General features: G+C 47.0%; 1 protein-coding gene across 2 annotated transcripts in view; it reads right to left on the bottom strand.

Moving 5' to 3' along the window:
• l(2)37Cb (DEAH-box helicase 16 lethal (2) 37Cb) overlaps positions 1 to 26,090 on the bottom strand; it is a 551,956-nt gene that overhangs the window by 500,042 nt on the left and 25,824 nt on the right. Inside the window, exons 1-4 of one of the 2 annotated variants that reach the window (XM_077650749.1) lie at positions 22,162 to 22,611; positions 18,645 to 18,788; positions 10,290 to 10,348; positions 5,560 to 5,716 (exon numbers count right to left, since the gene is read on the bottom strand). In XM_077650749.1, the coding sequence (XP_077506875.1) occupies positions 5,560 to 5,716; positions 10,290 to 10,348; positions 18,645 to 18,788; positions 22,162 to 22,479 (678 nt within the window). In that variant the 5' untranslated portion in view covers positions 22,480 to 22,611. Of the gene's footprint in view, positions 1 to 5,559; positions 5,717 to 10,289; positions 10,349 to 18,644; positions 18,789 to 22,161; positions 22,612 to 26,090 lie in introns of those variants that run through there. The other variant, XM_077650750.1, reaches the window with a different exon arrangement.

Here is a 26,090-nt window from a genome sequence, read left to right as displayed (position 1 = left end):
AAAGCCCCGGCCAGCCTCCGATTGGCGCAACGCGCCGACCTTGTCCTGGCGCCTCGCGGCTCCCCGCACTGGGGTTATGATATTTAGTTTGCAACGGCTGCTCACTGAGGAAGGGGGAAACGACCCGCCGGCGCCTAACCTAACTGTGCTCCCTCAAAAGCATCGCACGCTCTGTGGGGCTGAGGTCGCTGAAATGCAGGCCGGAAATTTTGCGACAACTACGTCGTCGGGTTCGGGAACGGGATCCATCGCAACGCTGGCAAGACGCCGGTGCAAACGTAAACAGAGTGACGGTAGCGACCCCCGAAAGATGCCTTCAACGTGCGGCGGCGGTAGCTTTCATTTCAGCAGCTGCTAGACCGCACCGCTAGCCGCCAGAAATCACGGAGTCTCCGTTTACGTCACGTTTCACGTCACTCTGTCCTGTGACGTCATAAGAGTTCTCCGTGTCGTCATAAGAGTTCTTGAGTTTGAATCGAAGCGGCGGGAAAAACTTTTGCAACTTCGAATCCAAATTTCCTTGAAACAAATGCATCGCTCCCAGATAAGCGGCAACAAAGCCATGAAATGCCGAAGTATCAGATTTTGCTAACAAAAAAAAATTGATAGGGTTTTCCTCAGTGTCCCTTTAAATAACAAATAATGGACAAAGAGTACCATGCTCTCAATTATTTGTAACAAAACATTCAGGCTAATTTGCTGCACAGTGCATTAAAGCAGAGTTGAAACAGAACATTCTGTCACAAGAAAAATGCGTTCCCACTCTTAACTGGTGATGTGTCGACAGATGAGTTGTTGATGGAATTCCATCATAGCGGAGCTGGTGGAAAAAAAACTGACTGGTCAGTGTCACTCTTTACAGCCTCTATCAGAAAGTGCTCCTTACGTGCACGACGACTGGCTGCACAATCAGACAATGAACAATTACAGAGTCCTCCTAAAGTAAAGTGGGGATAAGGGGGATACCCTCCCAGGATCCTTGCTATGGGAAAGCTATAGTTGTATGCATCATTGAACCTTGCAATAGAGCTCAGAGTGCCTGCAAAAGCAGCAAAACGAACCTCAGCTCAAATCCTGGCCTCTTACATTAATGTGACCCCTCCAATGCCGAATACTAAAATTCAATGCTTTGTACATCCTCATCATCAGCCTAACTACGCCCACTGCAGAGCAAAGGCCTCTCCAATGACCCCGTCCAGTGCCAGCTATGGCCACCGTATCTCCAAAAACTTCTTAAATCTCATCCGGCCACCTAACCTTCTGCCGCCCCCTGCTATGCTTGCCTTCTCTTGGAATCCATCCGTTACCCTTAAGGACCATTGGCTATCTTGTCTTCGCATTACATGCCCCCTGCCCAGGCCCATTTCTTCCTCTTCATTTCAACTAGGATGTCATCAACCCGCGTTTGTTCCCTCACCCACTATGTAACATATTATGGAGGGAACAAAGAAAAATCAGTGCACTGTCTCACTGTGATTGTTCGGAGTGGGTGGTCAGTTATCTTGTTATCAGGTGGCAAATGTAAAAAAGCCCACTTTTGGAATTCCGCTCGAGGTCAAGTCAAGAAGTGCCGAATGCGATTGGTCCACTCAATAAACGCCACAGAAGGAAGCGAAGAGGACGCATTTGCATTGTTTTCCTGGCACTTTAAGCTCGAATGTCAGAGAATTTCCCAAAATACTGCAGTTTTGCCATGGACACATTCATGAAAGTAGGGGTGGTATAGACCAATAAGGGCTCTTTGGGCGTTGCCACATTGCTCAGTGGGCTGTTGTGCGCACCCTGCGCTAGCATGGTGGAAGCAGCAACGGAACTGGTTTGCAACAGCCCAAAGAGGGTGCATTTTGACATCCTTTTTGCCCAATGACGAATGTTCGAAAATTCGGGAATTTCCAAATATTTGGAAATTCTCGAATATCGATTTCTCGAATATGAATATGAAGAGACTACATAACATATTCGATTCGAATTCGAAATTTCGAATATTCACACATCCCTAGTGATTGTTGTCCTTAAAGGGGTGGAGACACCAAATTTTTGGTTGGCGTGTTCTTTGTTTCAAACGTTGCGTATTGCCCCAGGACGTATGATACACGCTGCGCAATTCATATAAGTGCGGTGAATAATTTATTATTGCATTATTTATACTGAGCGATTTCGGTTTCGGTTTCTGAGTGCCGGAGTGTGCTGTGACATCACGATCAGGAAAGAGCAGCAACCCTGGTCACATGGGCCCCAAAAGTTGTGACGCACGTATTGCTGCGTCGTCTGCTCTCGTACACATGCTGTGCACAGCAGCGCCTTTCGAAATCATATGCCGACAAATTTGGTCGGTACTGCGATGTGCTGAGAAAAGCCAAGCAAGCGAGGAACGACACTGAGTCCTGAAACCAAGCGGCTCGCTTCGGCTGATCTCTCAGTCGCCATACCGCGTATGCCAACGCAGTTTCTGCATTGTATTTCGCTTTGCCACGCCTACGCCAATGCTCGGCGGACGTATGTGTCGGTGGCCCGTAGCTGACCCTGGTCACATTACAGCGACACGATGCCTGACTTTTCCTACCGAAAAACCCGTCTCTGTCTTCACTTCACGCCGCCCGCGCAGCTGCACTGCGAGACTGCTCAGGGTCCTGTAGCTGCTGATTACGATATCTGCTGCTAGTTTAGCAAACAGTCCATGTATTCGCTAAATGAATGCTTCCAGACAATTGTACAGGGTTCAGAATTAACCGCACGGGTACGTAACTCCTCCAGGAATGCGCCCATGACGACGACTGCATCTCGGCGCTACGTTTGTTTACATATCTGCATCTGTATACAGGCACCAATTGTGGGTTAGTTCTCAAGAATTGCAAGCCGCGCTCCACTTAGGTTAAGCAAGCTCATCTCTTTTGTGCCGGTTGCGGGTTTACTTGTTTGCGCAGTGCGATAACTTTGCAAGAATCGCCGAAGAATGTGAGCGCCAGCCTGGGGAATGCTTCATGGCCAGGTTGTTGAGAGCGCGTAGGACCGGTGTTTTTGACACGTAACTGCTTTTTTCTTTTCCCGATGAGTCCAGTACTTGAATTTAAATCGGCATATCTAGAGGTATGTTCGGCACCCATTTGAGATAAACAAAATGGCTTAATTTGTTGCCCTCAAGCGACACCGACGAATGCTAGCTGCCGCCGCGGGCGCCTGCAGCATTGGCCGACAGACTAGGTCACACCGCCTACCAGCGGCGCTTTCCACTTGATGTATTTGCATTCTAAGTTGTTAACAATCCTCGATTTAAGGTCACTGTTGTCAAAACTACGCTTGATGACCATATGTAACCGCTAAAACTTGTGAACTCGCTCTCCACAATCGCCGACATTGCACGTACAAACCTGGCGGACAAGCTAGGCCTATTGGTATTGCAGGTGAGCTGAAGGGTGAACATATGAAATGTAGTCGCTCATTTTGCTTATTCGTATTGCGGCGAAGGTGCAAACAAGAGAGTCATCGACGCGAAGGTTTCGCTTGGCCGCCGATATAAGGTGCCGGCTGGTGCGTCAGCAATAGCATATATGCCGATCAGCACACCGACAGCTGAGTCGCCGAAGCAGCCCCTCGCTGATGTCGCGCGTCGCCGTTCATAGTACGTCACGTTACTGTGTTGTGATGTCACTACTATTCACTGATATTGTGCCCGGGGCTCTACGTCACCACCTACAGCGCTAGCGATGGGCCTCGATCGTGAGAAAGAGCACTTAGGGACTCTTTGGAACTCAATTAAAATATATTTTAAGCGCTTGTTGCGTCCAATACTTCGCCATGGGTGACCTTCCATACAGAGGAAGCCCATAACAAGCTTACTATAGCCTCAAAATTTGATGTCCCAACCCCTTTAATTATATTCACAGATATCACTTTAAGGCTTTCACAATGGCTACTCGAAAATGGATCATATTAACACTGTCAATCCCGTGATAGAGAAATATGCAGAATATAACCAACCCCAATTTACAGCTTTTACAGATTACGAGAAAACATTTGACTTAGTCGAAACCTTAGCAGTCATTACAAAATCAGGGTGTAGATCAGCCTTATGTGAAAATACTGGCTGATATCTATAACGGCTGCACCATCACAGTCCTTCAAAAAGTCAAGAATAAAATTCCAGTGAGGACGGGTGTCAGGCAGGGAGACACAATCTCACACACGCTATTCACCGCCCGTTTTAGAGGAGGAATTCAGAAGCCTGGATTAGGAACAGTTGGGAATAAGAGTTAATGAAGAGCACCTTAGTAATCTGCGATTCGCTGATGACAATTCCTGACAGGGGATGAACTGCAAAACATGACCAATGATTTAGACAGGCAGAGCAGTACTCTTGGTCTACAAATTAATATGCAGAAATCCAAAGTAACCTTCAACAGTTAAGGAAGAAAACAGCAGCTCACAATTGGTAGGGAGGTGCTGGAAGTGGTAAGGAAATACGTAGTGACAGCTGATCTGGATCATGAGAGGGAAATAACTAGAAGGATAAGACTGGAGTGGTGCGTATTTTGTAGGTTTCCTGAGATGATTTAATGGCAGTTTACCAATATCCTTCAAGAGAAAAGTATATACAGCTGTACCTTGCCGATACTCACCTACGGGGCAGAAATGTGGAGGCTAAAGAAAATGGTTCAACTTAAACTGAGGATAACGCAGCAAGCCACGGAAAGGAAAGTGATAGGTGTACCGTTAAGAGACCCCGGAAGTGGGCCGAGTGGGTGAGGGAACAAACGCGGGTTAATGACATCTTAGTAGAAATCAAGAGAAAGAAATGGGCTTGGGCAGGGCATGTAATGCGAAGGCAAGATAACTGCTGGTTCTTAAAAGCAGCGGAGTGGATTCCAAGAGAAGGCAAGTCTAGCAGAAAGTCAGGTGTGATGAGAACGTTAAGGGGGTGAGGTGGCCACAGCTGGCACAGGACAGGGCTAATTGGAGGAATATGGGAGACGCCCTTACACAAGGATGCAAAACAGGGTGAGTTGAAGTTGTTGCATGCTGGAAAAATAGCGCAAAAAAAGATGAAGACGAAAGAAAGGGGACACAAACAAGAGGCCCTGGTCCTGCAGTGGGCACAGTTGGGCTGATGATGATATTTTAGTAAACAGTAAACATGAACCCATGTGGAGCGTCACTTCCATGCTGAAAGTAATAAACTGTCCAAGTTACAGGATGATCGATGGCTAACATTGGGCAAATAAATGTATGAAATACAACTAGAGTGTAATCACCTGCATTATCTATATTCTTCTCATGTGATGTGCAATTCACATCTTTATAAGAAGTGCACAAGCATCTGAAGGCCAGTCAGTGAACACAATGTCTTTCCACCAACTGCCAATGTTTTTTTGATTCCTTTCACAGAGATTCCCACCACTCAGGAATCTCCTACAATTGGCTTCTTGGTAGAATCCTCAAAAAGCAGTCCTAAAAAGAGTCAAGCTCGAGGCAACAATCAAGCAGATCTCACACCCCACGAAGTGAGGCACCAACTTTAACAGTATTTAAGACAAGGTGAGCAGTAAAGAGAACGCCACATGCCCTTTTGTCTGAGCGCTCGACAATGTTGCGCGTCTTGTCTTTGTCCCGATCACGCAGCCGGGCTGCAAACTCGTCTCGTTCCTTGAGATCCCGTAACCGTTCATCCTCAGGGTCAGAGTCCCAGCTGGGTTCCTCCTTCACCCCACTCACAGGCGGCCTGCAGCAGGAGCAAACAAGAACAAAAAAGTTATCTTTCCAAATCTTCTTCCATGTAAGGCAGGGATAATTTTTTCTTGACAAATCATCACTAGGGGTTGGAAATCTTTTTATTTTTTAAAATTTGGCACTTTTTTTCGATGTTCACTTCAAAACGCAGTTTTTGGTTGGTCCCGGTGAATATTACAGTATTTACTCGTATAACTTGTGCACTTTTTTTCTTTAAATTAAGGCTTCAAAAAGAGCATGCACAAATTATGCGAAAATTTTCTAAACACATCTCAAAAAACTCTACAAAGATCATACATACTGTACATTGCCACCTATATGTAGGCCCCCATCTCGCACCACTCGGTGGGCAAAAAAAAGGGCTGACTCAAACATACCCCTCCAACCTTTCCCCACGTTTTGTAGCTCCCCACAGGATGGCATGACGGCACGTGCGCAGCTCGAAGCAATAAACGCGCTATGATACAATCGCGCAGCCAGCAGTGGGAGGCAAAGGAGATAACGGGCGATAAAACGGCACCCTTGTGTGCAGCCCGGCTGACTAGCGGCAATGCCAACAGCAAACGGTTCGGTTCGGCAGTTTCGGATTCGGGGGCGCGCACAACTGTTTGTCCAGGAAAGCGATCGCCGGCACGAGTGAGCCGGATAAATGGCGCACAATTCGTGCCCTCCCCACTTGCACCTTTCGCAACCGCACACCGCGACGCGGCCGCACTTATTTTTCCAAGCCTACCTTGCACGCACCCGCATAGATGCTGGTGGTCTGACGCAGCAGGGATCGCGCAAAATATGCAAGTAAAAGTTTTGTTCAAAAAATCCGGGTAAAAATGTTGGGGGTGCGCAGATTATGTGTGGGCACAAATTACACGAGTAAATACGGTTTTTAGTACAGATGATTTACCATTTTTTTTTGGTGATAGCATAATGTGGTAGTTATATGCGGTTAAAAGCCACTTAGAGTGTATCTTGGTCTTTTTTTTCAGCAAGAAAGCAGTCGAAGCAAAAAAAAAAAGAGCAGTTGACTAGGCATGTGTAAATATTCGATAATTTTGAATATTCAGACGAATAGTAAAGTAGTCGATATAAGATTCGATCCGAATGTTTGGTATTCAAAAATTAGAAGTATTCGTCACCAGTGAATAAGGTTTCTGGAACTCTTGCTTTGTGTTGTTTTGGTCCAGCATACCTCCTCTGGGATGGTCAAGGCGCGTGCGCAACCAAAGCGAGATCCCGCGTCGTGTGCCTGTACTCCTGCACGTGTGCCGGAGCCGGTCTGCGCATGCTCGCGGCAACAAACGCAAGCAGACTGAAGCGCAATGTCCAGATCTGAACCTGCCAGGCGTCTGCGGCCGCTCTATCCGCGTGACAGCACGCTGCAACCGGCACGGCGGCGTGCATCAACAGAGATTAGCATAGCGTGATCTGCTTCCGCGCACCACCAGTGTGCACGCGATGACTGCTCCCGACGGGGCAGGCATGCAAACAGCTGGCCGGCACCTGGTACCTTGTGGAGTCTTCAGGATGACCTGTGCATGCGCAGTGGCTCCTCGCGGAAGTGGATCACACTATACTAAATCTCTCTAGTTGGAGGAAGCACGGCTCCCTTGAGGAGCAAGCCTGAGCTGACTGCAGGTGCCGCAGCCTGTCTTCTCCGCGTGAAATTCGTGAATCAAGTGCAACAGTGCAAGTACCAAGGAAAGCTAGCACGAGGCACATGGATATGGGTGTCCCTTTTCTATGCCTGTTCATGAAGTGAAGTTTCTTACGCCTGTTCCTACGCCTGTTCATGTCATATTAATTATTTTTACCCATTTCTAGCCCTTCGTGCATTGCATTTTAACATTGTTTGTCAAAGTTACGTTAGTTGCTGGCACTTACTGACTCGGCCTTAGCCATGGTTTTTATCGTGTTTTTGTCGCTGTCTGTTACCTTTTATCTTGTCTCTACGTATACATAGTTAATCTGTTTCTTACTTCTTTTTATAGTTCTTTTAGCCGTATGTGCAATGTTTAGATATATGTATGATGTACGTAATGTTGGCTTTTATTAACCTTGCTATGGCAACACTTTCTCATGTTTTTGTTGTCGCATATTTTACTTCTGTTTCGTTCGGGTGATGAATGTTCCAGGCTGTTATTTCACGAGACCAGCTGTTTTTTTTAGCTTTTTTTTTTGTAGGCCTCCTGCAGACACCTCTGGTAGTAAGTGCACGTGCAGCAGCTCTGTCCCTCTGGCACATAAAAGGCGCGAATCGACTTCTTCAGAAATAAAGTTATTACTTCGGCGCAGCCGAGTGTGTTGTTATTTTCCTTTACTGTCTTTGTCTGCAAGCACGTCATCTCATGAAGTGTACTCTTATTGTTCTTTTTCTCAGTTTAAACTGAAAAGTCAAATTGCTGCCCAAAAGCATCCATTTTTATTTGCCCGTGTTTTTAATATTTACGAGTTTTTTTTCCATTTTTTTCCCCCCTGAACCTTACGCATCCATTCCTTACCGAGCGTCTTCTCTTGAATAATTTCTACAATGCCTTCCTACATCTCTTTTGGGTCAAACTGGTTTTCTTTTTCTCTCCAATCTTCATGGCCTTTTAGTTTCTAACCTTATATCTTTTCCAGCACTCTCCTACGAGTTATGTTTTATTGTTACACTTTGCAAGAGGCATTTTAAGTTTCGTACAACACAGTCTGGTGCCTTTCAGGTTGACTGTGACAAATACCTGAAACATCCTTCCAGTTCCCTCATCGTACTTCATTCATTACTAGCTCACATGTCTGAACCAAGATATCCTCCAGGTGCTTAGCAAACTCGTCTCTCCAGCCTGACTGTCCTCCCCCTTATGCTAACTGATACCTCTGTCAAGCACGCAAAATAAAGTGCATTTGCAAGGAGCATCACTTGCTAAAAGTGCATTCTAGTAGAGCTAAACATAAGTGCACTCAGGTCCCAGTACGTTTACAGAACAGATTTTGAGGGCCGAGAGTATAGCGTTGCCAGCAGCGATTTCTTGGGTATAAAATGTAATACAGTTAAACCTCAATTTAACGAAGTCAATAAAGTCGGTAGTTTACTTCGTAATGAGAAAATTTCTCTACATAAAAATTCGGCTCCTAGCATGCAAATAATAGGCCAAAAACACGCTGTGAATAACTCACGGGAAAAATCGTTATTTGTAAATAAAGTGGTCCCTTACTTCTGCCCTTCCTTCGCCAGCAGCAACGGCATTACTCGCATCTTGCTTATATGTTGCGAGCTCGCAAGCTGCCTCAGTAAATCTACTGTGCCAACTACCTCGTGGGTTACGAGAACGATGCACCCCTCTTGGAGATTTGGTTTTGCTGTCATCATCATCCTCTTGCAAATGCGCCAAGCACACTGCCGACATGACGATGTGTTCCGCCGCTGCCACTGCTCCAACCTGTGGTTGTCAGCGGCAGCCACGCCGTCTGCCCCCCCCCCCCCCCCCCCTACTATCCTTTCTTTCTCCATGTTGGCGAGAGTGAGAAGAGTGTCCTCCAGTCACCAAGCAATGAAATGAAAATATGACCACCCCGCTCCTCGTGTTTTGCGCCATAACAGCTTGCGATTGTGTCTTTTTGCACATACATGCATCATCCCAGTGAGAAGCGAGGAAGGGTGTGCCAACCGCACTGACCTTTCCAGTCCTTTTACCAAGCTTTGGGGCTTCTGGAAACGCGATAAATGCAGCGCGCTACCTTTGAGCACAGGCAGTGCGTCGCGTTCAGCGCCCATTTTGGGTGAGACAGCAAGAGCTGTGGGTTGGCCTGGCAGTCTGCCAAGGCTGTGCAGACGCTCACACCAGCCTCGCCCGCACTACCCCAGATGGCGCGGCTGGCGGCACACTCGCCACCATGATTATCGTCGTATTTGCGTCTGCTTATGCGCTCTGTGTGTGAAAGCCAAGGGTGCCCATATTATGCACGTGCTCCAATGCGCACTTCGGCATGCGCTTTGCTCAACCACTCGCAGCCGCGACAGAATGTTTCCTCAGATTCATTTCCAGCCAGCAATGAAATTTCGCTACATTGCAAGTGCGGTAAAATCTACTTCTCTATATTGAGGCTAGAAATACACGGTGTTCTATGGACACGAACTTACGAAAACTGGAATACTTCATTGCATTGAGGATTTCGTTACATTGAGGCTTAACTGTAAACGACACAATTATTTGGCCTGTTATGTGTATTATTAATTTTCATACTTGTTTTATGATAGTGACAAGCAAAATAATACATCACAAAAACGTGAGACAACCATGAATGCAACCCACAAACCGGAGCGTTGGGTGGCAACACCCTTTTCATTCTGGATGAGCTAAGAACTTGTCTCGACTTGCAACACTGTTACCATAAGAACTGCATGCAGCTGTGGCCGGATATTAATGCGAAAGTGCTATTCCGATGGGTAAGCATAGAGCAAGACCTTGAGATGTTTGTATGCTTGCGGGTACATATCCACGATGGGATTTGAAACCGCGGCGGCACAACACATGGTTTCAGACTGCCCACCTAAATACTAAAAATCCCATGCTAATGGCAAGGCATACCTCTCCTCGTCACTGCCATCATCTGCTTTCTGACGAAGGTGCCTCTTTTTCGATGACTTCTGCAAAAACAAAAAAAATAATGAGCTCCTCTTTTGACTGCAAAAGGCACCACTTCCAATGACATCATGATGCCATGTTTAGCACGCTACATCCTATCAATTAATGTGACACAGTTATGCAAGTGTAAAATAACACTGCACACTCTTCTGAGATGAGCGAGTAATGCACAAAGGGTTAATGCGACTAGGAAGAACTGGTCAATACAAAACAACCAATATTCTTCAATGGACACATGTTTAATAATAAATACAGAAGCCCTGCAAGTAAGTGCAAGTAAAGGAGGCTGTATTGAGAATGATAACACACCACCATTATGTACCAGTTAAAAAAACGTTATGCCGTCTTTTGCATTACGTTTGGTAGAGCCCTTATAGTATTGCACATGAAAAACCAATTCATCCAGATGGCCAAGTTAGGGTGCCCCTATGAAACAACATTTAAACTTGAAAGTGAAAGATGTAAGATCGAACATGACATGCCCAGCATCTGGTGCATACCACTGCTCCTGCAATGCCCTTCACAAGCAATGACATGCATAATGACAGCAGCCACTAAAATCATTAAAGTGAAATTTTCCAGCCCACAAATGGCCATTTCTGAAGTACTTTAATGCGTTTATGGCAATGGAAACACTACAGGTGAGCCTGGTACGGAACCCAAAGGGGCTGTGCGGCCAAAAGGCAGCCACTAGCTATGTTATATTATTCCGAAATGGTAACTTTACATAAGTATGCGAATACAGTAAAAGCTCGCAGACTCAAACTTCAAGGAACCAGAAAAAATGTTCGAATGACCCTGAAAAAACTACCAACAACTGCTTGCATCACGGTATATTTATTTATTAAAAGACTGGGCAAAGGGTTCCTGCTTTAGAGGTAGGAATGGCGCAGCAGACTCTTTTTTTAAAGTTTACATCAATGGTTTCTTGCATGGATACTGCCAGGAGAATTGAAACAGAACTGCTCCAAAACTGTAAGGGCCTCCCCGGCATCCTTCACGGCACAACGCGGTGGAGCTCCACTGCTGCCGGTCCACTCATCATAAGTGGCACCGTTGCAAGTGTGGAGGCTTCAAAGCACGAACGGCGTGTGACGGGCAGTGCGCTTCTATGATAAACAGAACCACATGGATGGAAGTGAAGGGAATGGCGCCGAAGCGGCGAGAAAAAAAAAGGAGAGGGGGGGGGGCAGCGACGCACCAATCAGCATCCGAAACATGCTCAGCTGGGTTAGCTTGGTTTTCTGATGGTGGCTGATTGAGCCGGCATCATCACAGGCTGGCGCAAAGCTCAAATAAGCGAAACTGAAACTAAGTGGTTGGACTGTTCTTGGAGATGGGGCCATCCGTTACTCGTGACACTTGCCATGAGAGGTGCATTGACTGACTAAGCAGCATGGAACACATTTTGAGTACGGCTATTTAGGCGATCTCTTGATGCATACCAGGATGGGGGCCTCCCTTCCACCCTTGGGGAGCCCGTTTGAATTAACCGGTGCGAGACCCTTAGCGTCCGACGCCATAGACTTACATGGGCGGTGGCAGGGACCACACTGGCAGTTAGAATTATACAGCTCTCCGAACTACTGAACTTTTACTCTATGTGCTTTACTTGTGGAGAGTATTGCTTCAGGCTCTGAGACAGGCCGTGGGCAACAATGAAGAAGCTCGGAGCTGACGCTGTATGAAGGACGCTTGTTATTTTGATGTCCTTGTCATACTCTATGTGTGGGGATAAGTTCACTGAGTGCGAGCGTACTATCAGCAGCGAATGAAGTGCTAACAAGAGGACGGAAGTGCCAACCCAAAAACACCAACATGTTAGCTCCTGGAGAGGCATACTAATAGTGCAACAGCATACAGGGACAAGCAAGAACACGTTCTAGCGCTCACTTCCAACAGTCTATTGTGAACCACGAGGCAATAAATATACACGAAGTAGCGATACATTGCACAGGCGCACAGCCAATTCATGTATATTTACTGCCTTGTGGTTCACAATAGACTGTTGCAAGTGAGCAATAGAGCGTGTTCTTGCTTGTCCCCTGTGTGCTGTTGCACTATTTTGCATGTCATACGCTACCAACAAGCCCAAACTGCCACCCTATTAGACTTCCTGGAGAGGAAATACAAGTAAGGTTGATAAACACCTCTAGAGGACAGTCTTCATGCCTTTGAAATGAAATTGCCCTCTGCTTGTATTGAGCTTCTCATTTTGCTGTTCATGACTGAATTGTCCTGCTCGTATTTAATTTGTCGCTGATAGTACATGCATGAGGACACCAATATGTGGGAGAATAATTTATATTACTTTCGTGAATCAAGCCATGTTACATAAACATTCTGCCTGCCTGAATGCTCGAGACTGAAGTTAACGTCACCGACCAATACTTGACTTCCATGCCCGCTGATGCACACTATTTGCAAGCTCAACATGTCAGTGCATAAAAGCAACCACAGCCGTGTAACAAGAGTGATGTCAAAAGGCAATGCTAGTAGCAAGCATAACATTCGTCAGTAGCAGCTGCCGTTGCAGGTGATCTCCAAGGCATTTATAGTCGAGGGCAGCTCTTGGAGGGAATGGAACTATGTTCACTGGTGAAATTCAGTTTTTCCCAAAGAAAATTTCTTGCTCAGGTATGTTCACTGGTGAAATTCAGTTTTTCCCAAAGAAAATTTCTTGCTCAGGAAAGAAACTGAAGGCCCCATTAGCGCTGTGTGTAAAGGCACTCTGATAACGGCAACACTGTATTAAATCTGCAACCATAATCAATGAAGGATCATTGCTGAAAAAAAAACAGCACACCATAAAAGGCTAATGCAGCTTGTCATGCCCTACTTGGCCATTGCATATACACTGCGTGCAAATAAGAACAGGCACTGAGTGTTTAACCACTGCTTTGTGGGCATCTCTCTCAGGCAACAGCCACACGCACTCAAGTAGGAGTCAGCCACGGCACCATTTGCTCTCAACATATGCACACAGTGATCTCCTGTAATACAACTTCAACAGAGCCATTATTAGGAGAAAAAATACTAACAGCACAGGTTTGTCACCTATGTGGGCTGCCACTCATTACCATTCAACTTGTGGTACCAGCCCTTTATGTCTCCAAACCAAATATTGGCAGGAGCTTGGTTGGTTGGTTGATTTATGTGGTGTAACGTCCCAAAGCAACTCAGGCTATGCAGACGCTCCAGTGGAAGGCTCTGGATAAATTTGACCGCCCAGGGTTCTTCAACGCGCGCTGACATTGCACAGTGCATGGGCCTCTAGCATTTTACCTGCACTGAAGTGCGACCGGAATCGAACCCGTGTCTTTCGGGTCAGCAGCCAAGCATCACAACCACTGAGCCACCACGGAGGCGGTCATTGGCAGGAGTTTCATCAGAGGACAAAACTAAAGGGCAGAAATGTGGCACAGCTGAAGGAGCGCAGCATATGCACCACAAAAGTATGCACTTGCCACCTGGATGCAGCTTGTCACAATAGACAGACCACTTTTTTAAAACAACAGCAGTGCCGCCGCGGTGGCTCAGTGGTTATTGTGCTCTGCTGCTGACCCGAAAGGCGTGGGCTAGATCCCAGCCGCATAGTCTCATTTCAATGGAGGCGAAATTCTAGAGGCCTGTGTACCGTGCAATGTCAGTGCACGTTAAAGAACCCCAGGTGGTCGAAATTTCCGGAGCCCTTCACTACAGCATCCCTCATAGCCTGAGTCGCATTGGGACGTTAAATTGGTGCTCTAAATTGGTGCCATGCTTTGCGCTTGCAGCAGAGACAGGGGTGGAACATGAAAGCTAACTAGAGGAAAGAATGATGCAACCCTCAGAGAATAAACCGGAAATAAAACATCTGCTCCACACTGAAAAAACAGCCTAGGAAAACAGTGCAGGCACAGCACAGAGGCGAACAGATGTTAATCAATCAGGAACACGGACTACTGAAATGCTAAGGGATCATTTATAGCAGGCAAGAAGGGCTACAGTTGAGAGAATACAAGTAGGCCTTCACAAAGCATGAAACCTTTTTTACAAAGATAATCCTAACCAACCTACCAACTAAACTTGATAAATGTTCAACCCTTGACAAGAGCCCTTTAACCATCCTTGTGTATCAACACAACAAAGACAAGCCAAGAATGCCCCTCGCGTTATATTCGGAACCAAGGTATCAGCACAGTGTCAATTCTTCCTTTTTTTTGCCCCGAGCTTTACAAGATAGCTAATGTGACCTTTGCCACTAGGCTTGAGAGGAGCCGTTAGGAGAAGCCAGCCTTTTAACTACCACGAGGTGGCTGTGGAAAGGAGGCAGGGAGGGGTGGGGGGTTGTTGAAGTAGAGAAGCCACCGAAAGAGTTGAGTGTTGAGAGAGCAAAGAAAGGCAGCACTGGGTGGCTGCTGTCGCATAGGAGGTTGTGTGCATTCAAGTGTCGGAGGCTTGCCTTCACTCAGTTGTGGCGCGTGGATCTAAAGCATTTTCTTTTATATATAAATGTTGTTGTATCCGCTGCTTCTGTATTTTAGCAAGCTATCTGCGCGTTTTGAGACGGCCCGTGGCTATGGATGGCATGAACAGTTTAAGATTGCATGATAATCTTTATAATATTTCTTTTTAAAATTCATCCGAGTTCTCAAACTGCCCTCTCGCATTATATGAGTGCAAATAAGATAAAATAGTGGTAATTTTTTCATTATACTTTGATCCCTCATCATGTCTGTAACAAAAATAGCACACTTTAAACTTCAATCCTCTGCTGCCATCGACAATATCAATGCTAAAATATTGAACAGCAGAGATACATGTTCATCTACGTTGTGCTTGTTATTCATTATTCATTCAGTCATTCCTCACAGCCCATCTGGCCAAAGATTGGAAACACGGGAAGGTCGTTCCAGTATACAAATTAGCTAACAAGAACTAAACATGTAATCTATACCCATATCATGACATTTCTTGATTCTAACAATTTTTACCATGCTGTGCAGCACAGGTTTCACCGGAGTTACTCCTGTGAGACCTAACTTACCCTTTGACCCAACTTGACCCAACGATCTGCACGCTAACCTTGAATCTAATTTACAGACTGACACCATATTTTTAGATTTTGCTAACGCCTTTAATAAAGTAGCCCATAAGCGCCTACTGATAAAACTTCCCCAATTAAACGTGTACAAAGATATTTTGAAGTGGACTGAGCAGTTTTTAACTAATCATTCCCAGTTTATCTCTATTTACAGCACAAAGTCTAACTCAATACTTCACATGCACGCGACTGAGCGACTGAGCCGCACATCGCAGCAAAAATTTTCATCTAGTTAATCTAGAACCTCGATGCTCAGTGTCGCAATGAGTCAAAACAGCTTTTCGCACTGCAGCGGCAGGATTCGCTAGCATTTTCACTTGCATGTGAAACAGGAATTAGTAACGTCAGGCATCCCGCAGGGATCTGTGTACAACCCACTACTTTAGGGAGGTTTAGAATAGAGGGCCCTAAGCTTTGGGCCCCCCCAAGAAGTTTGGGGTGTTGAAGTGCACATATGCAGAACGCAAGGCCTGACTTGCGTCTTGGGTTAACAGACACCTTTAGCATACCGTGTACAGTGTCACCAATAATGGTACCGGAGTACCGCGAACCCACGCACAGCCAAAGCGCATGCACAGATCGCCAAGACGACACCAGGTACCCGGCAGCTAAGTGCCCGCAGCATCGGGACCAATCAGCGCGTGCTCAACGGCAGTGGGCAGGGTCCCGGTACTCCGGTAACGGTATAGGTAACACAGCGGATGGTATGCTGAAGGTGTCTAACGTTAACGGCGAACGCTATTTGCCAGGGCACCCCAATGTCACTTTACGTTTGGGCAACATGGCAGCGCTCCTCGAAGCGTTGCCTCTCGCTTCATCACAGATGCGTCGTGGCCGCTACACTGTCTCCCATGTGCACGGGAAATGAAAAGCACAAGAAGCTTTCACTTTGTCTGAACATGCCCACACAACAAAATTTTAGGCATAAAACACGCCAAATTTTCAGATTGCTTTCATGTTTACAAAGCTGCTAGGCTTAGCGAGTACGCGTCGTCTTAAATCAGAAAGCGCAGGAGGTTCATACCACTGATCTCCACTCTCAAACACGTGACCGATTTTGGTCCAAAAAGAGGTCACAAAGAATTGGCATGCCGTTAACACTGTTCCCTAATTTATGCAGCCATCCTTACATGTGCAGACGTAAACAGAACTGAAAATAATTACGTTTCCGAGAGGTACCATTGTGTGTTCTGCCCAAGATGGCGCTGCACGTAGCAATCTAAAAAAACGTCAAAAGCATTCCTTGTTTGTAGTGTTTGTTTTGGTTACTTTATGCAAATTTAGTGATGCCGAAAAGTAACCAGATATATCAAACAAAAACAATTTTGCTTGTTTATTTAGTTTTTAGCATTTCCCTTCTTGACCGCAATGGTGCTGCAGTCAATGAACCCGAGCCTAGCATTCCTGCTTTGAGAAAACCCCTATTCTAAATGTTTACTTGGCACGCACCCCGCATCCCGCTGTGCACTGGGGCCCGCTATTTCCTTGGGGAAATAGCGGGCCCCTCTCACATACGTTAATTATTTGCCATCACACATAACATCTAATATGCAGCTTTTTCTTCAGTCATCTTTTTTCACTGTGCAGTGAATGCGAGAATAAAACTGACTGCTTGAACGATTGGACTGACGTATGTATGTTCGCTGACGACTGTGTACTTTATCGTGCTATTCTTAGCCCCACTGACCAATTTTCTCTTCAAAATGACCTAAATGGTGTTCAGGACTGGTGAAACGAGTGGCTGGTGGAACTCAACCCACGTAAGTGTAAATTTCTGTCCGCCCACCAGTGCCGTAATCCTCTTATCTTTCCTTATGTAACCTCTGAAGTTCCTATACAACTAGTATAGTCACGCAAGTATTTAGGCGTAACACTCTCTAGCAAACTTTCTTGGAGTTTGCATGTTACTAACACAATATCATCAGTGAACAGGACATCAGGATTATGATGAAAAAATGGTGCAAAAGGAATACGAAGGACGGCAAGAATGGTGCCCAACTTTCGGCAACGTTACGATTCTTAAACATCATCTACATCACGGTCTCCAACATGTAAATTTATTAGCCTATGAATCATTCGTCAGGTCTGAACTAGAATTTGCATTGCACATTTGGAATCATCAAGCTTATCCTATTAATGCTCTCGAATCTGTTCAAAATCGTGCCGCTCGTTTCATTCATTCATCGTATTTTAATGACATCGGCGTTACCTCCTTAAAAACAGCATCCGGATTGTCACCCTTATCACTAAGTGTCACATCGCCAGTCTTGTTTATTTCACGAAGTTTTTCACAGCCCTATGCGCATCGCACCTTATCTTCGCCCTGTTCCCAATCCCACCACACCACTCATCAGCTACAAGTCACTGTCCACGTTCTCACACTGCCACGTTTCCAAATTCCATTTTTTCCTCGCACAGCTGCAGACTGGAACAGCCTTTCAAACAACATTGCTATCACCACCTGCTCATCTAGTTCATTGAAAATGTAAAAATTTCCTGGTAATGTAATTGTTTTCTTTACCTTACCGCCCCTTGCATAGTACCCCTTACTGGGGCCATAATAAAAAATTTAAAAAAGGGAAATGAATTCCACGAAAAATGCTTGAATCCATGATTTTTTGTGGATTCGCAGGGCTTTAACCACACTGATATTAGAGGAGAGCGACGGCAGGAAATGAAGGGGAAATGACCTAGAACGCTGAACATCGACCACTTAGCTCACAAGCACCACAGAACAGGTCAGAAGGAAAGGTTCCCAACATGGGAATAATTTTTATTCAAAACTATTCCCTCATTAGGAATCCATGCCCCCTTGGGAATTCCCCTAAATGCACCGGACTAAAGAAGTTACGGACAGATAGAAAGAAGCTGCATCTAGATACAACTTAACTTTGCAGTGAAGCTCCACCCATAATCAGGACCACCACAAATAATTTCTGCGCGACAAAAAAGCAGTTCGTTGTTAAAGCTTTTATTGTTGCCTAAACAAGAAGCTAATCACAAGACTAAATGATAAGCTCAAAAATTTTAATGTTTCTGGCTTGCATGGTGTAGTGAAACATAAGAGGTGATTTTATTTACTGATAGTGATTCATCCACGGAGTAACACAGGACGCCACAGGATACAGCATATGTGTGCTCACGCATAATGTGACACGCCATTACTTTAACAACCATAAAGGTATCTCCAGTGTGAACATCTAAAGACCAACCTTGGCTCTACCAGTCGATGCTGTCGAGGGTGCCTCATCATCGCTGTCAGGCAGCAGTGCATACTTGGCGTTCTGCTCGAGCACTTGCCGCACGGCCCGCTCATGGGCCCGTGCAGGCTTCTCCTGAAGTTCTTTGTGTGGTACCTGCATGCATATAGCATACTTCTCATCCACCTGCCAGAAAGTTAGCAATAACCGTCCCCGCAGTACACCTCCCGAGCAGTTCAGATGAAAATGCTTGGCTGAATGGACAATTAGAAACACTTGTTGAAAAAAGAGAATTATTTTTCTTGCGTTACCACTTTTTGAACAACACTTGCAATTTATCACTGCCATGAACCCTTTCATCAACACGTTTAAACCTTCTCTGATTGGCTACATCACCGGAGGGCCTGAAAAGACATGCAGAGACTTCTCACAAGCCTCGAGGGTGTGCCTCTGAATTAAAAAGTCCAGCACAAAACTGCATAACCATCGTGAGTGCACTATAGTTTTGCAGTCTTACTCAGCACTGATGCAACCTCTCATGGCAGCCGAGGCATTTCACTGCTTAGTAAAAAGTTGTACGCTTTAGCAAACACACTGATGTGATGAAGAGAAAGTTAATGCAGCGCAATGGATGCACATGCAGGAGAACGACAATAGAACAGCTTGCTCTGAGGATGTTTGATGTTTCCTTGTATCCTGCATGATACATACGCACATAAAGTCAATGCCAAGATTTTGAAGAGAAGCCAACACAGCAAAACTGACAGCCTTTGATAGCAGCAAGCATATTATTTCCCATTATTAAGGTCTGATGCTGCAGAAAGTGAAATGCACCTGAAACAGCCAAGTAGACTTAGTTTCTGTTCAAGCTGAGCACCAAATTACTCAATGCCAAGCTCGTGCAACTCTCCAACCTCATCAAACTGTGAAGAAAGTGCAGAGCACAACAGATACAGCTCTGCCCAAGCTGCATAAGGGCCAGTGACTGCAGCTACTGTGTGGGTGCACTCTACACAAGGCAGCAAGCCATTACATGCGAACACCAATGCCCCATACAATAAGATTTCAATATTTTTAGTACGCTAGCAATTAGAGTGGCCATTCCTTACATTTTGGCACTGTGTGTTTGTCTGAAGCTGGTTTTATGGCAGGCTGCTCACCTGCCCACCCGGTGGTGGGCAACCTGCCCACCGCGTCAGGCGGCAGCCCATTTAATTGCGAGAGGCTGCTTGGGAAGAGCAACCTGGGTCGCAACCCAAGTCACACCAATGGCAACACCTGCCTACCAGGCTAGAACCTGGGGCGTTGCGCTACTGCTCACCTGCCCACCAGGTGGCTTACTTGCCAGTAACCAGGATGGTGGCGTAGTAAGGATGGTGGCGTAGCAATTTGGTGGCGTAGGGAGGCTAGCCTTGGGAGCACATGGCAATACACCAAATCCGGGGGTACAAGGTGATATGGGATGGGCATCGTTCGAGAGCAGAGAGGCTAGCAGTAAGATAGCATTTGAAGAGCGATTGAGAAAGATGGAGGAAAAGCAGTGGGCTAGGAATGTTGTCGGATACCTGTGCATAAGGAATGTTGACACGAAATGGAGAAAGCGCACTAGAAAATTGAGAAGCGAATATCTGGACACCAGTCCGGGGGCAAATCAGCAATTATTGGCTAAGAAAAAGGTTAAAGAAACAGAGAGAGCTCTGTGGAAAACATGGATGCTGACCAAATCAGCACTGGGAACATACAGGATTTTTAAGCAGGAAATTGCCAAAGAAAATATCTATGATAATTGTAGGGGAAGCTCTTTGTTGTTTGAGGCCAGGACCGGAGTTTTGTGGACTAAGACATATAGAGTCAGGTACCTTGAGATAGACATGTTGTGCGTTGCATGCGGAGAGGAGAAGGAAACAGCTGAACAGTTGATACTTTTCTGTAAAGGGCTTCGCCCTACAGTGGAAAGCAGCGGGGAAAGCGGGGTCTGATTTATCCAAGTCATTGGGGTTTAAGGACAGTGAAAGGAAAGTAGATTTTAAGCGGGTAGAAGTAACCAAGCAAAGGTTATCTGTTTGGTGGCTAAAATCAAGAAAAGAGTAAAATTTCATAAGCCAGATTTAAAGGGTTCAGCCATATCCATCCATCCATCCATCCATCCATCCAGGAGAGAACCTGGGGTTCTAATTAGGAGGCACCGCCTCTAAGCGCCCCGAGCTAAGCGGAATGAGCAGCAGCAGTTAGGAGGAGAACATCATTTGAATTAAGCTTGCACAGTAGGTAAACAGAAGTTGGGGTGGCAATTTCGTGGCAGCCTGGTACCACCTCCGTAACTCCAACAGACAACTGACGTCATGCTAGCGCACACATCCGCATTTGGCCTAATTACTCAAATCGACAGAATTTTTTTTTTCTTTAGGTATGCGAACACAGTTGTGCTCCAAAAATGGCATAAGCACACATGGAGAGGCATATTACTTGCCACTCCCCAAACCTTGAAAATGCAGCAAGAGTCAACCAAAATTACTTCTAAACCCCTTTTCAGACTCCTCCTTCGTTTCCTATGCAAAGCAACAAGACGAATAACGACCGGTAAGTGAAGCCACATGCGGTCGCCCTATAAAAAGTGTAGAACCTCTCGCAAGTCCAAATAAATCTGGACTCCGTGCACCAATGGCCTATCATGAAGGCAATCAAGGGTAGATACACATGCCCACACTTCGTACCTTGTCCCACAATCCGCCTTTTGCATTTTCCTGTGCTGCCACCTCGCGTACCACGCTGGAAGCTCACTGGTAGGGTACTGCGCGCCCAACCCGGCCGGACTGAGTGCCGCACCGGAGCACGTTTTGTTGGAATCTGTCGACGATGGCGTGTCCTGGGCAGCACCTGGTACCTGGAGGATTTCTAGGATTGACTGATAGCTGGGTGCGAAGTCCGAGGCAGGCTGCAGTGCCCACCGAAGAGCAAATTCTTCAGTATCTCCGATCATCCGGCATGCGATGAGAACACCAGCTTAGCAAGGGCCGCCGCTTCAGAGATGAAGGCTACATTCGGAACATAATGTTCAATGAAATATCCCCGATCAGTGAGGTTGGCGTTTTGCGCTGTATATGCCTGCCATCCATGAAAGGTGGATACTACATCGTGCACGCCGAAGTACAGAAAAGGACTGGGGACAACAGTTTCCACAAGCAATCGTTGTGCTTAAGAGCTGTAGAATAGCTACACGAGCTATAAAAGCACAAGCGTACTCGCAACAAAGCAGCTCTGTTAGCATTTCACTGTATTTTCCCACAGCGCACCGCTGCATAAGTTAAACAAGCATGCGCGTCCATGAAGACGAGCGCGAGAGGCGCACATTGAGTCATTCCGGCGATACCACGCAGCGCTTTTCATCATGAATATGATGCGAACACACGCATAATGCACCTTCTGCTGCCTCTTAATACATGGCACATACCCACACGGGGGGATTGGCCAGGGTGCAGTGGCATAAACAAGGAAATTTCCATAGGAGATTATGACAAAATTTTAGCACCATGCGTGAATGCTCTCGTAGCTTCTTTTTCGTTGCCCGCTCCATCGCGCGTTGAAAGCGGCTCACAGCACTTGCCCATTTGGCCTTCTTGCTTGAGAAAGCAAAAACGTCGGAACGAAGTCTGGGTGCCGCGGTGACATTCGAGGCCTTCCTGTCCATGAATAAAACACTTCGTGATAGACTGCACACGCATTTAAACACAGTACCTCGTCCATATCTGTCACAAAGTGATTCCCGCACAGTCTTGACGTGCTTGACAGTGCCCAAAGGTGGCCACGATCGTCGAGCCGGCGAACTGCTTTTATCCACGCTTCGCATCGAAGGCTGTCCCGGGAAGCGCTCGGAAAGCGAAAAAATCCGAGTTTGCTTCCCTTTACATATTGGGCATTGCAGCCGTATGCAACATATTTCGTAGGTATCGTCAAATGTGTCGCGCTGAACGCCCGACGGCTGCAGCAACGCACCCCGCGTAGGAAGCCGGTTTATTTACACTTCCACGGCCGGTCTCGAGTGGAGCGCGCGACCCTTCCAATATGTTTCGCGACACCGCCGCCAGGGGATGGGCGCATGCGCAGTCGCGTCGTGAAAAAGGCGGATTGTCCCATGAATCGCGCAACATCGTCGTCCACCGAAATAGTGCCCGTTTCGCGTATCTTCTCAACGAGGTCCTGCCGAGAGGAGCTCTTCTGGGCCATGTTAACCAGAAACTGGGCAACATAGCGATCGCTCAACCCCAGAATGGAGTGCAGCTGATCGCTGACCCACTCTTCCACGCCAGCCATGGCTGGTGGACACTCAGTTAGGCGATCAGTAGCAGGCCGACTCGTAGTACGCCGCGGTGCGCAGGCACACAACGCGACGGCGGCGGAGCACCACTGCTGAAAATTTCTCTCAGGTTTTACACCTTGATCTTCATTGGTAGACAATGCGGTCTTCGCCAAAATTATGAAAAACGGGCGTCATTTAACAAAAAGTTGGCACCACGGCTGAAAACAACGCATGTAAGAAAACGACAACACGACGTACGCGCGTCGCCATGTTCTTAGATGTTTGGATTTGGATAGATGGCTTTCCATTCGTATCGAGCGGTACTCACCAAAAAAGTAAAAAAAAAAACTCCGTACGTGTTTTAGCCTAATTTCTACTTCTTAGTCTTCGTGGAGATTTCTCTCCACAACGTCAGTCGATGCTTGGTTGTTTGCACCGCACCGGCCATGGCGTCTGTCTCTCAGTGGCAGCCAAATTGCCATCTAGAGGCCGGAGCAGCGGGAAACCAAGGGTCTGCTCAAATGACATTCGAACGTTCCAACTGGATGTTGAGGCTGGAGTTTCGGACAGGCCAGAACTACGTGTTCTGCAGTCTCTTCTTCTTTTTGGCACACCACATCACGTCTGTTTCGTTTGAATTTCGCCCCCAAAGCTTTGTCCGTAGCACCCCTGCGAGCGCCTCAAAAAACAGCGAACTTCCTACGGCGTTCTCGTAAAATTGTTATTGCTTGATCTCTGTCTTCCCCGCACAATACGTGTGGAAGGCCGGCTTCTCTGCGGTCGTCCTCCAACGCTGCGTCTCGGCCACTGACAGCCACTTTTTCAGTTTTTGCAGACATTTCGCTAGACAAAAATGAATGAAATAATCAATTATAAGTGCAATCGTGTTTTTTTCTCTCTTGTGTATTACATGAATCTGCCTTCCAAGATTTACATCTTTGATAAACATGTGCTATTTCGACACAGTTTTCTGTTACAACATATGTTATCATAAATGACAGATCTGAATGGTATTACAGCCTTAATTAACCCTTGATCAGCATCGATTACATGTTTTTTCTTTTGTTATCAGTGTGTGTGTGCATGTGCGTTTTTTACATGTACTGTAGCCTGCCACTGCTCGAGGGGCGGACGGGGCTTTTGTTAAGCTGTGAACTTGCAGCTTTTTCTCCGCCGCCCTTTTTCACCACCTGTACACTCTGTTGGTGAAATGAATGCTCATTGATTGATCGATTGACCTCGGCTCAAGTTTGTTCCCTTGAGGTAGCACAAAGCCGGCAAAGGGACCTCAAACATGGTCGCTAAGCCACTGACTCTTTTCTTCCATCTTGTGGACATCCCCGTGTATACGATGTAACGTTGTATCCGATTCACTCATCGCTCTTGGGCAAGGGCCCAGGACCGGATTTCAAAGCCAAGCTTCGCAACCGCCTCTCCGGCCTAGAACACGGATCACCCGACGTCGCCCTGCACCACCACGTTGGGTGTCGATCGGTGGGCGCCCAGCGCTAGTCTTCCCACCTCCCGTTACCGCCGCTCTAAGAACTTCCGGGTAGCAGACGGCAGACACAACATCGCATTGCCAGAGGTGAGTCCAGGGACCATGCCTTCCACAGGCCTCGAACCACTTCTATGCGGCTGAAAGCCCACAACGCACGTGCCTTTAGTACCCTCTGGCCTCTCAGTGCCTTCTCACGCGCCCGTTTTTCATGCACGACAAGGTAGTCTCCACCCGCTGTAAGCTGATGGGATCACCCTGCCTTGCAGTGGAAGTGGTTGCCCTGGTGTTGTGTCTCGAGGGGTCCTCGGGCCATTACAGCAGTCTCGCGGGCGCTGAACCGAAGTCCCAGATATCCGGTTTGCAGGCTTAATACGTCTAAGAGCTTTTACAGTCACTCCTTCGAGTCCGCCAGCAGCACCATATATCGTGGGCAGGGCAGGGAGCTTTTGGCACTGGACCTCACCTTCAACCATGTGTGACAGGTCGAAACCTGCTCCGCACGTCTCCAAGTCGCACTCCAGGTCGCTCAGCATTAACAGAAGCGGAGACAGAGGGCATCCCTGCTTCAGGCCGCGTTCTGTTGTTACCGGCTCTGAATGGAAGCCGTGACACTCCGCCACCACTGACGCCGCCGAGTACCAGCGCCCTGAGCCGATCTACTACTGACGTGGGTAGGCCTTTTTCGATGAGTTTCTGCCAAAGCGTGGCATGGTCAACTCTATTTCGAGAAAAGCTGCCCATAGTTGTCGTCCTTGCTTTTTCTGCTATTTCCGCGAACTCTGTCAGCACAAACAGATTGTCTTCCAGTCGACGCCCTGTGCGAAAACCATTCTGTCTATAGCTCACCCAAGATTGCCCAGCGTTCCACCCAAACTTGAATTCGACGACGTAGGTCTTCGGCGAAAACCCTGCAGAGCACTGCGGTCGCCGTAATTGGTCTGTAAGACGCACAGTCGCTTCTGTCGCCAGTTCCCTTGGACAAAAAAAAATTCGGCCTACTAGCCTTGGACACATCGCCACAGTGTAGGACCTCACTGAGGGGCTCTCGGAGAGCCTCGAGAGCCTCACCCTTTTTTGGCCCCATTCTCTTGAGGAGGGTCGCAGGGAAGTCAACCAACTCCGCTGCTGAGTTCCCTTGAAGTGAGCAATAATGTGCTGGAACTCCAGCTTCCCAATGGGGCCCAGCCATTCGCGTGAGCGTCCTTCGGGCCCTGTCCTGTGGTCTTCGCCAATTGTCCCAAACCCCTTCTTTCGTTTGGTGAATTGCTGCACGATTCATTTTGTCATAACAACCAGCCACCCCCCCCCCCCTTCCGGCGCGGACAGGACTTGTGGGTCTCTGGGTGTACAAGTTTGGTTGCGGTGATGCCCTGTAAGTTCTCCGCAGAAAACGCCAGAATTTCATTGGGGCTTTCAGGCCCCTTTTCCTCAACTCCTCTAAGAAACCCCTGTCGAAAATTTAAAAAAAAATGAAAAATGGTTTTTGTGGAAAGGAAATGGCGCAGTGTCTCACATCTCGGTGGAAAACTGAACCGCGCGCAAGGGAAAGGAAAAAAGGAGGGTGTGAGAGAAGAAAGGAATAAAGGGGTGGCATAGTGGAGGGCTCCGGAAAAATTTCGACCGTGTAGGGATCTTTAACGTGCACTGACATCGCACAGCA

The sequence above is a fragment of the Amblyomma americanum genome, chromosome 1 (assembly GCF_052857255.1).
Source record: "Amblyomma americanum isolate KBUSLIRL-KWMA chromosome 1, ASM5285725v1, whole genome shotgun sequence".
NCBI classification, from domain to species: domain Eukaryota; kingdom Metazoa; phylum Arthropoda; class Arachnida; order Ixodida; family Ixodidae; genus Amblyomma; species Amblyomma americanum.
The sequence above is the reverse complement of the archived record's forward strand: the minus strand, read 5'-3'. Positions and strand labels throughout refer to the sequence as shown.